This window comes from Phocoena sinus, chromosome 2 (assembly GCF_008692025.1).
Source record: "Phocoena sinus isolate mPhoSin1 chromosome 2, mPhoSin1.pri, whole genome shotgun sequence".
NCBI lineage: Eukaryota > Metazoa > Chordata > Mammalia > Artiodactyla > Phocoenidae > Phocoena > Phocoena sinus.
This window is the reverse complement of record NC_045764.1, coordinates 140805455-140821571: the sequence shown is the minus strand read 5'-3', so window position 1 is coordinate 140821571 and position 16117 is coordinate 140805455. Positions and strand designations below refer to the sequence as shown.

The 16117-nt window shown below is 43.4% G+C and overlaps 1 protein-coding gene across 4 annotated transcripts in view; it reads left to right on the top strand.

Moving 5' to 3' along the window:
* ESR2 (estrogen receptor 2) overlaps nt 1-16117 on the top strand; it is a 183141-nt gene that overhangs the window by 33589 nt on the left and 133435 nt on the right. Inside the window, exons 7-8 of one of the 4 annotated variants that reach the window (XM_032621166.1) lie at nt 12005-12185; nt 12664-12665. In XM_032621166.1, coding sequence (XP_032477057.1) covers nt 12005-12185; nt 12664-12665 — 183 coding nt within the window. Of the gene's footprint in view, nt 1-12004; nt 12186-12275; nt 12277-12663; nt 12666-13936; nt 14362-16117 lie in introns of those variants that run through there. The other 3 variants (XM_032621167.1, XM_032621164.1, XM_032621168.1) reach the window with 3 other exon arrangements.

The window sequence follows — 16117 nt, the reverse complement described above, 5'->3', positions numbered from 1 at the left end:
GAGATAGCTGGATCAGGAGGTGGGCGTGGGGGGAGGAAGTTAGGTCTTAAAGGAGAGGAGAGGGGGAATGAAGAAGGAATTTGAAGGTCATGTGAGACTCAGAGACCCTGAAGACAACCTTTGGGTACTTCCTGGTTGGATCTCAATCTGGCCTTACTTGCCTGACAGGACATTTCCCCCACACCCAGTACACTCCCTACCGCAGTTCTAGAAAGCAGACATTTGTGAGTAGAAATGGTAAGTTGTTGGACAAATGAAAATTGTAGGGAAAGCCAAGAAGACTCCTAAATGCTTTGGAGCTTCTGGCACCTTCTTGACATTTATTGTTACCATTCCCCTTCTATAAAATAATATGAGGGCCCAGCTTACATCAGTGATTAAGTTGATGTGCATATAGGAAATGTCCAGGTGGGACATATGAAACTGTGGAAGAAAATCAACTTTTTCTGACCTTCTCTTTGAATTTACCTACAGACGTTACCTCAGATTTTTGTTGTCATTTGTCTTTGTTAAAGGCAAGATTTCCCTGGAAAGTTCATTCCCACCTTGATACAGGAGGATCATCAAATGCCAGATTATGGGGCTTCTCTTACTTGCAGAAATAATTTAGAACTCTTTTCTGTGCAGCAAAGTGCTCCTTGGAAAGCAGTTTGTTTCTTGTTACACCACTTTGCAGTGTAAAGCCTTATGTTTGGCAAGGCTCCTCACAGTCATTTTAGCCTCTGGACATCATATTGTGTTGTTGGGAAACTAGAAACATCTGTGCAAATGGGAAAGCCTAAGGCTACGGCATTCCTCCTGCAGCATCTGACAGAACTGCCATGTAGAGAGAATTACAGAGGGTGAGGTAGGCATGTGATGTAATTACCACTTGGGACAGTAAGTGAGTAGGATTTGTTTACAGTAAATCCCAATTTAAGAAATCTTTTCTTAAGAAATTTTTTTGGCTTGGTAGTCATAACGGCATTCAAAATGAATTTATCCTGTTCTGCGTTGCTGTTAGGAAAATGGGGTTCTGTTTCTGTGGGAAAATTTCCACTGTCAGGAGAGGTGAGTCTTTTCCATGCTAGATTTTAAGCATCTCAAGTTACAGGCTTTTTTCTTTTTGATTATTTATAGCATTAACTTGAAAACAAACACAGGGACAGAATCCACTTAGCCACCTTGAATTTAAACAACCCTACAGAATATATAAAACAGACATTGGACATTGGACAGTGACTCCCAAGAGAATAGACACAAGGTGATCCATTTGACCAGTTTACTGCCTGGAGCCAGTTTCCAGGCTGCAATACAGGGAGAAGTAACCCAGGTAGACACCAGTGGTCTCCCTGAAATGAGGGAGCAGAGTTGTGAATTTGGGAAGGCTAGGATTTTCAGGGGAGAGAACTGGAGAGGAATGAGCTGGACAGAGAGGCTTTAGAGACCTGCAGAGGATCCCCTTCAGGTCTTCAGCTGAGCATTAATTTCATGCTTATGATTCTAACCGAGGGCAGGGAAAGAACCACCAGAAAGGAGCGGGCAGAACAACACTTGGAAGTTCACACAGGGCCAGGAATAGTTCACGTTCTCACCAGCCACAGGGAAAAAACCTTCTACTCTACTGGATGTTGGTTGTAGTACTCAGAAAGGTATTGCCTCAGTAGTGAGGTAACATAAGCCCTAGACTAAAGGCTGCCCTGCTCCTACCAAATGAAACTTAAAAAGCAAGTCTGAAGGATCAAACTATTGCCAAGTAACTTAACTGCATAAAGCTCAAGACTATTTAAAGGAATGGAAGAATATCCAGCACTTAACAGGGTAAACCAATCACATGTTAGCAAGCATGGAAAGAAGCAGAAAATATGACCTATTATGAGGAAAATGACAATAATTGGAAAAGACACCAGGTGATGCAGATGATAGACTTAGTAGACAAGGGCATTAAAACAATTACTGTAACTATATTCCATATGTCCAAGGAGTAGAGGAAAGCATGAACAGGTTAAGGAGAGACATGGAAAATATGAAATACACACAAATTAAATTTCTAAATGTGAAAGCTATGTTTTGATGGACTTACGTCTGATGAGGCATAGCAGAAGAAACAATAGTGCCTGTTAAGCAAGAGCAATAGAAACTATCAAAAAAGAATAGAAAGAAAAAAGGGTTTAAAAAATGAACAGAGTATTAAGCTGGAGTGGCTACATTAATATCAGAAAAAGTAAATTTTAAAGCAAAGAATATTTCTAGGAATAGAGAAGGTAATTTCATAATGATAAATGAGTCCATTTGTCAAGAAGACATAACAATCCTAAACATTTATGCACCAAATAAGAGAACCTCAAACCTTATGAAGTAAAATCTGATAAAACTGCAGGGAGAAATGGACAAATCCCTTATTATAGTGGGATATTTTAATACCCCTCTCTCAATAATTGATAGAATAAGTAGACAGAAAATCAGTAAATATAGGGAAGACTTGAATAACACTGCCAGCCAACTTTACCTAATTGGCATTTTAAAAACCCTCAACCCCAAAACAGCAGAAGACACATTCTTTTCAAGTATTCATTGAATATTTACCAGGATAGACTATATCCTGGACCATGAAACAAGTCTGAATACATTTAAAAGAATTTAATTTGTACAAAGTATTTTCTTTGACACAATGGAACTAAATTAGAAACCAATATTAGAAAGATCTTGGAGAATTTCCAAACGTTTGGAAACCAAATAACATATATCTAAATAATCCATGGATCACAGAAAAATAATCAAAATTAAAATTAGAAAGCATTTTGAACTAACTGAAAATGAAAGTGGAACACAGCAAAATGTTGGGGTTGCAGCTAAAGCAGTAGCTTGAGGGAGGGCTTGCCTGGTGGTGCAGTGGTTGGGAATCCACCTGCCAGTGCAGGGGACTCGGGTTCAAGCCCTGGGCTGGGAGGATCCCACATGCCGCGGAGCAGCTAAGCCTGTGCGCCACAACTACTGAGCCTGCACTCTAGAGCTGGTGAGCCACAACTACTGAGCCTGCACTCTAGAGCTGGCAAGTCACAACTACTGTAGCCTGTGTGCCTAGAGCCCGTGCTCCGTGACAAGAGAGGCCACTGCAATGAGAAGCCCGCACACCGCAACAAAGAGTGGCCCCAGCTCGCCGCAACTAGAGAAAGCCCGTGCACAGCAACAAAGACCCAACACAGCCAAAGATAAATAACTAAATTAATTTAAAAAAATAGTTTGAGGGAAATTTATAGCATTCAAGGCCCATATTCCAATAAAAGGAATATGTCAAGATTTTTCTTGAGGTAGGCTTGTATTGCTACAAACTTACCTCTTAGAACTGCTTTTGCTGCATCCCATAGATTTCAGATCATGTGTTTCCATTTTCATTTGTCTCCAGGTATATGTTTATTTCCTCTTTGATTTCTTCAGTGACCCACTGATTTTTTTTTGTAGTATGCTATGTGTTTGTGTTTTTCGCAGTTTTTTTCTTCTAGTTGATTTCTAGTCTCACACTGTTGTAGTCAGAAAAGATGCTTGATGTGATTTTAACCTTCTTAAATTTATTAAGACTGTTTTGTAGCTTAGCATGTGATCTATCCTGGAGAATGTTCCATGTGCACTTGAAAAGAATGTGTATCCTGGTTTACATGTACACCAATGTTCACTGCAGCATTATTTACAATAGCCAAGATATGGAAGCAACCTAAGTGTCTGTCAATAGATGAGTGAATAAAGAAGATGTGGGATGTGTGTGTGTGTGTGTGTGTGTGTGTGTGTATGTGTATGTATGCACACATACAATGGAATATTACTCAGCTATTAAAAAAAGTGAGGGGCTTCCCTGGTGGCGCAGTGGTTGAGAGTCCGCCTGCCGATGCAGGGGACGCAGGTTCGTGCCCTGGTCCAGGAAGATCCCACATGCCGTGCGGAGTGGCTGGGCCCGTGAGCCGTGGCCGCTGAGCCTGTGTGTCCGGAGCCTGTGCTCCGCAACGGGAGAGGCCACGACAGTGAGAGGCCCGCGTACCGCAAAAAAACAAAAAAAAAAAAAAAAAAAAAAAAAAAAAAAAAAAAAAAACAAAACAAAAAAAAAAGTGAAATCCTGCCATTTACAGCAACATGGAAGGATCTAAAGAGTATTATGTGAAGTGAAGTAAGTCAGAGAAAGGGAAATACTGTATGATCTCACTTATTTGTGGAATTTAAAAAACAAAACAGACAAAACAAAAATAGACTAATGAATACAGAGAACAAACTACAAAGAACAAACAGGTGGTTGCTAGAGGGGAGAGAGAGTGTATGAAGTAACTGAAGGGAATTAAGAGATACAAACTCCAGGGCTTCCCTGGTGGCACAGTGGTTAAGAGTCTGCCTGCCAATGCAGGGGACACAGGTTCAAGCCCTGGTCCGGGAAGATCCGACATGCCACGGAGTAACTAAGCCCGTGCACCACAATTACTGAGCCTGCGCTCTAGAGCCCGTGAGCCACTACTGCTGAGCCTGCATGCCACAACTACTGAAGCCCACGCTCCTAGAGCCTGTGCTCCGCAACAAGAGAAGCCACTGCAATGAGAAGCCCGTGTGTCACAACTACTGAGCCTGCGCTCTGGAGCCCATGAGCCACAACTACTGAGCCTGCATGCCACAACTACTGAAGCCCATGCTCCTAGAGCCTGTGCTCCGCAACAAGAGAAGCCACCGCAATGAGAAGCCCACGCACCACAACTAGAGAAAAGCCCTCACGCAATCATGAAGACCCAATGCAGCCATAAATAAATAAAAATTAAAAAAAAAAAGATACACACTTCAGTTATAAAATAAGCCATGGAGATGTAATATATAACATTAGGAATATGGTCAAAAATATTGTAATACCTTTGTGTGGAGACAGATGGTTACTTGACTTATTGTGGTGATCATTTCATAATGTATGCAAATGTCAAATCACTATGTAGTACACCCGAAACTGACTTAGAATTGTATGTCAACTATATTTCAATTAAAAAAGCTAGGTCTGAAATTAAGGACCTCAGCTTTCAACCTTAAGGAAACTTAGGAAAAGAAGAGAAAATGAAACCCCAAATAAGCAGAGGAAAAGAAATAATAAAGGATAGAGTGGAAAACAATGGAACAGAAAAAAAGAAAATAGTAGATGAAAAACAAGAAAGTCAAAAGCTGATTATTTGAGATCAATGAAATTGATGAGCCTCTGGCCAGACTGATCAGAAAAAAGGAAAGAAGATACAGGTTACCAGTATCAGTAGTGGGATAGGTGATGTTATTTTTCTGCAGATATTAAAAAGAATAATAAGGTAATATTATAAATAACTTTATGCCAATTCACTTGAATATTAGATGAAATGGACAAATTCTTTGAAAGATACAAATTACTGAAACTCAATCAAAAAGAAACTTAAAAATTCTGAACAGCTATATATCTATCAAAGACATTGAATTTGTAGTTACAAACTTTCCCACAAAGAAAACTTCAGGCCCAGATGGCTTTTCTGCAAGAATTCTACCAAACATCTAAGGAATAAGTAATACCAAGCTTATACATATTTTTGCAGAAAACTGAGGAGTTGGCAATACTTTCCAACTCATTACTCTGATAGGAAACCCAGACCAACATATTGGAAGAAAAGAAGACAGCAGACCAGTATCTCTCATGTATACAGATGCCAAAATTCTCAAATTTGTTTTTTAGAAATAGAATCCAATCATATATTGTGAACAAGTGTGATTTTCCCAGGAATACAAGGTTCTTTAACTTTTGAAAATCAATCAACAGGGACTTCCCTGGTGGGCCAGTGGTAAAGAATCTGCCTTCCAGTGCAGTGGACGCGGGTTCGATCCCTGGTCGGCGAACTAAGATCCCACATGCCACAGGGCAACTAAGCCCAAGCGCTACAACTACTGGGCTTGCACACCTCAACTAGCCGGTGTGCCACAAACTACAGAGCGAGCCCCTGTGCTCTGGAGCCTGTGCGCCACAACTAGAGAGAAGCCTGTGTGCCGCAATGAAAGATTCCACGTGCTGCAACTAAGACCCGATGCAATATTTATTCAATATATTTTTTTAATTCAATAAATAAATGAGAAAAATAAAACCATGTCATATTCATTTAAAAAAGAAAATCAACATAATTTACCATATTAACAGAATAATAATGAAAAACCATGTGATTATTCCAATTGTGCAGAAAAAGCATTTGACAAAATCGAATGCCCATTCCTTCTAAAAACTCTCAACAAACTAGTAACAGAAGGAAACTTCCTTAACCTAGTCAGGGGCATTAATGAATAATCTACAGCTAATGGTATACTTGCTTGTTATCAGGAATAAGCCAAGTATGTCCACTCTCATGAATTTTATTCAATGTTTTACTGGAAGTTTTAGTGTCATAAGTCAAGAAAAGAGAATAAAAGACATCCATCCAGATTATAAAGGTAGAAGTAAAACTCTTTATTTGAAAAATGTGATAATCTGTGTAGAAAACTCAGAGTCTACAAAAAAGTGAGTTTACCCAGATTGTGGGATATAAGGGAAATATATAAAAAATAATTTTATTTCTATATGGTAGGAATGAATAATTGGTAATTGAAATAAAAAATCAATACTATTTACAATAGCATCAAAAATTGTGAAACCTTGGGCTTCCCTGATGGCGCAGTGGTTGAGAGTCTGCCTGCCGATGCAGGGGACGCGGGTTCCTGCCCCGGTCCGGGAAGATCCCGCATGCCGCGGAGCGGCTGGGCCCATGAGCCATGGCCGCTGAGCCTGTGCGTCTGGAGCCTGTACTCCGCAATGGGAGCGGCCACGGCAGTGAGAGGCCCGCGTACCGCAAAAAAAAAAAAAAAAAAAATTGTGAAACCTTAGGATAAATTTGACAAAACATGTGAGACCACACATTGAAAACTGCAAAACATTGCTGACAGAAATAAGAAATCCTAAATAAATGGAGAGAGATGTTAATGGGTTAAAAGATTCAGTATGTTAAGATGTTAATCTTCCCCACAGATAGTCTGTAAATTCAACTTGATCCTAATAAAAATCTTAGCAGTAATGAACTAGATACAATGCTTTTGGTCCAGAATAGGGATATACACTCTTACAGTTAATGAGGGCTCTGATCCTTACCAGGCTTAGAAGAGCATGTTCCTCTCTGCTGGGGAGAGATGGGGTGAGGGCAGCACCATCCGAACTTCCCTCTCAGCAAATCCTCTTCCGCGGTGCATAGGTAAGATGTGAGGGTGCCTGGTATTACTCTATTATATATACTCAGTCTTTGATATGGCTCCTGAAACTCAGAGACAACAGAAAATGTTGCATTTAACACAACCTATTACAATATTTATTAAAGTGTTTTAGAAACTCTAGGGTGTTATGTGAGTGTTATACTTAATGTAACAGCGTATCCAAATTAAGAGTCCTGAGACCAGCCATCTTGTCACCCAGAAACCTGGAGACTAGGGAAGTCCTCCCTTGGATAGAATTAGAGGCTACTGAATCTAGGAAACAGAGTGGAATCAATCTGCAAATAATGAGTCTTTGAAAATATTTAAAATTAGGAATAAGATCTATGTATCCAAATAATTTTAGGGCTTTGCAAACTTTTGTGACTTTTCATTACAAAGTTTTCATATGGATGAAACTTTTCATTAAATGAAAGAAATAGTTAGAACCAGGTAAGCCTATTTTACATGAAGAAGATTATTAAGAGATATCAACTCAAGCCCTGGTTCACTCTGAGTTTATAGGGAGGGTTCCCATGACGTGGGTAGGTGGAGAAAGCCAAGATACAAAAGGACACACAGAAGGATGCTGAAGAGGCCAGATGGGTGCTTTTCTGTTGATGGAGAACATGGGGGCAAAGCATTGTAGGCATCAGCCTCCTGGGTCCATGTCACCAACACCTTTCCAACATCAGTCTGTTCTTATGGTGCTGGGTTAGGAGGTAGTGATAAAGGGGATGGTCATAGCTAGAGGTTCTTTCCTCAAAGCAAACAGGCAAACAAAACCCCACATACACCTCCCAAAAGCCAGAACATTTTTCCTTTGGTTAGTATTCTGGAATTTTTATTAAACACTTTATCTCTTCTGATTTATTTGCTTTCAGTTGAGGCGAGCTTATATCTTCGTCCTTTGAACCCTTAGGACGTGGCAGATGTTGGGGGGTTGCCCATCTCTCCCCATGTGCTGCTCAGAATGTCATCAGGTGGGCTGGTGAAAGGAGGACACAGCTGTTCCCAGGCGATAAAGAGGAAAGGAAATTGTGTCCTTGATTTTATTTTACTTTCTTTGGTATGTGTGTGGTGGTGTGCCAAGATCTTGACTTTTTTTTACTGTATTTCTTTAGTTTTAGGAAAAGTCATTTAATTTCTAAATGAAAATCTGATGTTCTTAACTCTTGGGGGCTGGGAGGAGTTAATCCTTACCGTTTCCTGTGTGTCTGGGCAGTGAGCATCCTGGGGGCTTTGTGTCTTGTCTCTTGCCCCTCCTGGGGCCTGCCACTTAGCGATTACCCTGTACCTACGTGTCTGATGAGCAAGAGGGTATGTGAATGCCCAAAGTGCAGGCACAGCACTGCTGACTGAAAAGAGAGGCAGGCAGCAAAATGGGTATTCTACAGCCCAGTTCCTTCCCAGGATGATTTTATATAGGTTAATCTTTTTGTACGTAAAATCTTTCCCCATATGTAAAAGTGATACGGCACATGCCTTTACAGAACCACAGTGACCCCTATCCCCAAACCCCTCATCAGTGATGGACCCTGAGCCCTGTATGGAGCTGTGCTGACCCCACAGCCTGTAGAAGATCGTTGGCAGTGACTGCTCGTTTATGAAGAAGGTGACCCAATAGCCAACACGGGTTATCTGAGGGGAGCCTTGGTCAGACGTAAGGAGGTACTGAGGAGCTTTTATGTTACTGCAGTTTTGGTTCTGAAGATTCATTTTATTGCTTTTTAAAATTACAGCTTTATTGTGATATTCATATGCCATTCAATTCACCCATTTAAAGTGTACAATTCAGTGGTTTTTAGTATATCTATAGACTTGTGCAGCCATCATCAAAACCAACTTTAGAACATTTTTCATCACCCTAAAAGAAATCCTGTACTCCCCAATCTAGCTGTCACTCTCCAATCTCTGTCCCACCTATAGTCCTGGGCAACCACTAATCTACTTTCTGTCTGTATCGATTTGCCCATTTTGGACAGTTCATATAAATGGAATCATAAAAATGTAGACCTTTGTGGCTGGCTCCTTTCACTTAGCATGATGTTTCACCCAAGTTGTAGCATGTGTCAGTACTTCATTCCTTTTTTTTTTGGCATTCTGCTTTTTATTTTTTATTTTTATTGGGGTATAGTTGTTTTACAATGTTGTGTTAGTTTCTACTGTACAGCGAAGTGGAGTTCCCTGTGCTATGTAGCAGGTTCTCATTAGTTATCTATTTTATACATATTAGTGTATATATGTCAATCCCAATCTCCCAGTTCATCCCCTCCACCTTTCCTTCCTTGGTGTCCATACGTTTGTTCTCTACATCTGTGTCTCTATTTCTGCCTTGCTTCATTCCTTTTTATGGCCCAGTAATCTTCCACTGTATGGATATACATCTTGTTTATCCATTCATCAGTTGGTGGACATTTAGGTTGTTTCCACTTTGGGGCTATTATGAGTAATATTGCTGTGAACATTTGTATACTAGCCAAATATTTTTATATTTTCACGTTTTGTCACTTTAGACTGACATATGTACAGGTACGTAATTTTGACTCCTTTTAGAATCCAAAAATGTAAGATTTCTTTATGGCAGTAGAAATACATGGAGCACATTTCATGTAGCAGAATAGACTAAAGGGTAGTTAAAGAAAATACTTGTTAATGCAGCCAGGGTCAATTTTAAGGGAAAATAAGCTTAAAATAATTTTCTCTAAGCTTTCATTTGATTTATAATTTTCTGTGTATGTACCTAAAATATGCATCAACATGCATATTTATCATTTCAATTATAATGGTGTGATTGGCTAAAAATTTAAACCTATGTAAATTCAGTCTAATTCTTCCATTTATGAGTGCTTACTCCATGCCAGTCATTGTAATAGGTGATGGGTATATAAAGGCAAACAAATAGGGTCTGTGCCTGCACAGTACTTATTATGTCCAGTCTCACTGAGGGTCAGAGCGTGTATATGAGGACATCCAGCGTGTAGGACAACGTGCTGCCCTCTGCTGGGGAAGCACAGGGCACCTTTGGAGCTTCAGAGGAGAGCCCAAACCAGAGGGAAGTCAGGGAAGCTTCCACAAGGAAGTTCATAACCAGGCTGGAATCTAAAGGAGGAATGGATGTAGATAAGTAAGAGGAGGGGATGTGGAGAAGAGGAGGAGATGGGGTGGACGAGGGGAGGGAAGGAAGAGCATTCCTAAGCAGAAAGCTCAGTATGCTCAGGGCATCACCTGTTAAAGGAATTGAAAGCAGTGTTCAGGGTGAGGTGTGCGGGGAACTGAGGATGCAGAGAGCAGAGAGAGCCCTGGTACACTGTTAACTGCACCAAGTGGTTTGGACTGTACCCCAAGAGCTGGGAATTCATTTAAGGGCACCACATGATCTGCATTTTTCATTTTGGACACTCAAGGGCATGTTGAGTGGAAGGTGGGGGCAGTGAGAGGGCAGGTTATTTGCCATGGGGGTCAACGGGAGGCTTGACCCCAGCATGCCAGGGAGCCTGGAAGAGTCCCTGTGAGGAACATGTGAGCAGATGGGTTAGAGCAGCAGCTTCTGGGCCAAAGATGAATATTTTAAATCTGCATCATCAGACATCATGGACGGACATGCCCCTAGGGATGTGGCGAAGCGCTGCACTGGCATGGTTGTGGTTCAGTATGTCCCTTGCCTTAACTGGAGTGAGTTGAGCTGAGTTGAACTGAGTTGCATTAATTGAACTGGAAATGCCAATAAAAGTAGAGAACAAAAACTGCCAAAACCAATTCTGTGGATGATAGAGTGCCAGCCATCCTTCGTTCTCATTACAGTCAAAAGTCAGCAGCTCCCCCGTTGACTTCACGTATTTGCTATTTATTCTTTGAAATCGAAAGCCTGGAAGAGAAGCTAATTAATTCCCTGCTGCCAGGAATCAAGGAGTCGGGTTGGTAGGCGAGGGGGTAGTAGGGCAAGATTTACCTGAGCGGTTGTTTTGCAACCTTTGGGAGGCCAAGTATCTCAGTCCCGAGAGTCAGAGGGGAATTAGACACCGGGCCAGGCAGGAAAGGGGAAGCGACCTACCTCGTGGGGAGGTAGACATGTGCCTGTAAGCTTTGCTCAGTGAGGAGCTGAGGCTGGAGGAGCTGTGTGACTGGTCAGGGGTCAGAGAGCGAGAGATGGAAGATATAGAGTAGGTCTGTCTGATTCCAAATCGGTGGTCTTCCTGCTCCAGCAAGGCATCACCTGAAGTGAGATGCTGAGGGCCTGGACAGAGGTGGCAGTGGCCCTGCCGTGGCCGTCTGCGCGTGGCACACAGGGGTGGGGGGAGGCGGCATAGCGGTGGTGATTAGTTTATGTTTATTAAACTCCCCGTAGATGAGGGGCCCTCTTAGGGACTAGGAGTTGAGTTAATCTCACTTTCTGACCATCTCCATGTGGGTATTTGTTGCTGCAGCTGAGATATACCATGTCATGGTTTGAGGCAACTAGATACATTTCCTGCTTGGCAAGGCCACACTTTTGGGCCAGGGGGCCCTCTGAGAGGCCGTTGAGTCTGCCTGCGTTCATCCGGCATTCAGCTGGAAGGCTTTCCCTTCCAGCTCAGTGACAGGGCTGGCTCTTGGGGGACAAGGACACCATGCACAGGTGAAGCCATGCTTTTAAGGTTTCACCAGACATGCATATGTCAGAGCAACCCAGATCACTTTGGCCTCCTTTCTGGAGAACATATGCATGCCTAATGGCTGAGCACATGACTTCCGTTTTCTCCTCTCAGGGCAGTGACTCGTGGCTTTTTTATGCTTTGTCCAGGTGTGTACCCTTCAGCTGAGGCACCCCAGGAGGCTGACAGCAGCCGGAAACTGGCTCATCTACTGAACGCTGTGACGGATGCTCTGGTCTGGGTGATCGCCAAGAGCGGCATCCCCTCCCAGCAGCAGTCCGTCCGCCTGGCTAACCTGCTGATGCTCCTTTCTCACATCAGGCACGCCAGGTACAATCCCTGCGGGGGCCGCTCCACGGGGTGCGTGGTGGGAGGGGGCTGTGCACATGCCCAGAGGAGGGCGAAGAGCTTTGGAAAAAGGGTTTTGCCACTTTGAGATGGAGAAGGCAGAATTGCCACCTTTAAGGGAAAATGAACCCCTGAAAGGGAAGGGGGTGCATCATCAGTGCACACACCTGTAACCAAAGACCGGCCACGGCGAGCACTGAATGTGGCGTGGTCCTCATAGGAGCTTTTGATGGCGGCCTGTGTGGCTCATCTGTTTTTCAGTTGCTGGGGCTTTTAGCTTGTTTATGGAGCTCTGAAAGGGGCAGTTAGTTAGTTCCTCTCCTAGAGTGAACTGCCACCTCTTTCTGCACTACCCAGGGCTGGGGTCCTGAGGTCTTTTCCGGAAGAGGTTAAACCCAGCTCCTCTAGATCAGCTCTGAGGCTGGTGATTTGGGGAGGTACACAAAGGCTTCCCTAAGAGCTGTTCTTTTCTTACGATAGCATCAGGTTGTTAAGAGTGAGACCTAAGAGAACTAGTGAGCCCAGTAGGTTTGGGATGGCAGGGCGTGGGTAGAGTGTATTCAGGATATGGAAATTGTGTGCGCTCGTGGAGGGGGATGGTGTGTGATGATGGTTTCATGCTGGTACCATGCGGCTCAGTGCTTGATGTCACGCAGGAGGAGGGTAGCCCTGCCATGGGGCTGGAAGAGGGGACATGAGGATGGAAGGTAGGTGCTCCCTCGACGAGGAGGGAAGTCTAGGGGTGGTGAGAAAGGACAACACACACCTCAAGAATTTTACCAAGGGGGAGGAAATGGAAATGACCTCCGCCTCTGTTTCCTCTTTAATGATTACTCGGTACATGACCATTTGCAGAGCAGAAACAGTCCATCCTCATTAATTACAGATTTCCTATTTGTGAATTTGCCTGCTTGCTAAAATTTATTTGTAACCCCCCAAATCAATACTCACGGCACTTTTGAGGTCATTCGAGGACACGTGCAGCATGGCAAAAAGTTTGAGTTACCCATACTTACGTTACCAGCAGGGGTCACACGCAGTGCTGCTCTGCCTTCTCGTTTCTGCTCTCATACTGTAAACAAGGGTCCATTACGTGGTCTATTTAGTGCCTCATTTTGCCATTCTTGTACTTTGTTGGGGATTTCACTGTCTAAAAATGACCCCAAGCATAGTGCTGAAGTGCTCTCTAGTGTTCCTAAGTGCAAGAAACCTGTGATGTCCCTACAGAAAAAATATACGTGTTAGATACACTTTGTTCAGGCATGAATTTTAGTGCTGTAGGCCGTGAGTTAAATGTTAGTGAATGGACTGTATGTGTTAAATAAAGTGTCTTTATAACAATAACTCAGAAGAAACAAGGTTATGTATTAATGGCTGGTGAAAATGTTGGGACCTGGACCTCTCAGAACCTAACCCTGTATTTCTCCCAGTAGCAATGGTTCAGTGTTTGCGAAGACTGTGTAGACATAACTGTGGTGAACAGCGAGACCCCATTGCACCATGTGCAGGTGCTATCAGGCCATTGTGGGTGGGTGGTGGGACACCAAGGCCCATAGGACATCGTACTTGTCCTTACGTGTAGATCACTGGAGGAGACAGATGCAAGAACCATAGCTAGCAAAGGGCTGGAAGAAGCGCAGGGGTTGGGGTGGAGGACTGGCTCTGTCGGGGAAGATGTCAGACTTTCCTTGGCTGCTTCAGGAAGGAATCTCAGCACCTTTTTGTCCCCCTAGTAACAAGGGCATGGAACACCTGCTCAACATGAAGTGCAAAAATGTGGTCCCCGTCTACGACCTGCTGCTGGAGATGCTGAATGCCCACACACTTCGTGGCAGCAAGTCCTCGGTCACAGGGTCCGAGTGCAGCCTGGTGGAGGAAAGTGAGAGCAAAGAGGGCTCCCAGAACCCCCAGGCTCAGTGATGCCAAGCCCTGAGGTGTGGTCAGGCTGCAGAGGAGGTCAGAGGCCGAAGCGTGAACTCCAGCACAAATCGTGAGCCCCATCAGGAGGGGGCGGGCTTCATCGGCTTTCTGCTGTGTGATCCCTCATATGGCCCCTCAATACCATCCTTCCCCGACCTCCCTACTTCCCGGAAGTCAGGGTGAGAAAGCCAGTGCTCCTTGTCACCAGGGGGCACGTTTGAGTGCAGCGTTTATGTCTTGCTTGGCCTCATGGGATCTCATTGTGGTCCCTCTCACTTCCCATCTCCCTCCCACCCCTTGGAAAACATCTTCTTACAGCTTTTGGAATGACTGGTGGAAATCTGACTTGGAAGCGTTGTCAAGTAGAAAGGGGAGAGAAGGTGGCACATGCACAGGAAGGGGACTAAGCCTCATTGTGCCACTTAACCTGCCCACAGAATTAGTCCTTTGTATGCTGCCTCTGGACCGCTTGATTGTAGGACTGAAAACCACGATGGCAGTCAACTAACTGGTTCCACACACCTATCTCACAGGCCTGTGAGGACAGGTGTCACGTATTGCTGTGACTCTATCCAAGGCCAGAGGGAATGTGACCTAGGGAACCAGTGGTCAAGCTGAGATGCGAGCCACGTTCATCCCCCAAGACCTTGCTGCCGCCTTCATGCAGGTTCACCCCCTCTTGGTTTGCATTCAGAAAGCCTACAAATTACTTGGGGTGTGTGTGTGTGTGTGTGTGTGTGTGTGTGTGTGTGATCACCTTCATGGAGGAGTGTGGAGATTTAAATACCCCTACCCCTGGAATTGCCCTTTGTTAAAACTCTCTTGTCCCAAGGGGCCCAGTGTGTGTGCTAGAGAAAGGACCAGTGTTTGCAGGAATGGGGTTTCTCCTGTGGGTGTGGGTCACAGCCACACTGCTCCCCTGGGGCAGCCACAACTGCCACCTCAGCCACCCAGGGGAGACAGGGACACTTCAGGCTGTGTGTGTGAGGCGTGCTGTCGCATGGAAGGATGAACAGCTACACACACGTCAGCGTGTCATGTTCAGGCCAAACCCTAGAGACGGGGTGAGCGTACAACTTGAACAGGACTGTGAACTCTATTTAAAAAAGAGAAATATTTAGGGTAAGTATTTATAGCAAGAAAATTCTTTTATACCCTAGGGCTCTTCTAGAATATTTTCCTATCAGAACATTTATATGGTGGGCTGGGTGAAATAAAAAGTTAGTAAAATATGAGTTCTTAATCCAAGTGGAACATAAATAGGACACGGTGACAAAGCGCCTCTGAAATTACAATTTTAACTCACTTTTTAAAAACCGAAATTTTCATACAAATTTTCAGGAACATAGTGAATGCATAAAACGAGTTACATCTATACTTTGGAAGAGAGTAGTTAAATAATCATGTGTGATTTTTGCAATGTTTTTAAAAATTACCTTGTGATAGGAGATTAAACACACTTTCTTTTTGAAAATAGTAAATACAGAAATGTGCTAGCCACAGTAAACCAAAGTCATTAGGAAGATCACATTCAATAACATAAGGTTGGTTTCTGCCAGTGTGATCTTGAATAATTCTTAATTTTGATATCAATGCAGTTTTACTAAAAAAGTTGAGCAAAGCTGTATCAGAAACTCTTGGCCATGTACCTAGAGAACACACCGTTGTCTGTATTCTGAGGTGATTTGAAATTATTCTTAGTGACTCGTTGCAGCCTCAGCGAGATTGAGTACAGCAAATATATTTGATTTTGTAGGAACGAGGGAACCAGTATTTTTCAGCAGGTCAATTTTTCTTTCCAGCCAGTTTAGGAGCCCCCATGACAAACGAGGGGGTGGAGCCTAGAGAGTGGGAAGCGGGAGGCAAAGGAAGGCAGCCGTGAACAGTTATTTGCCAATGAAATTCTCTTAATTGTATTTATAAAAGAGACTACCAGGTTGAAAAAGCAAAAATAAAAAAACAAAAACAAAACAGAATGAGGTCTAAGCCGCAAC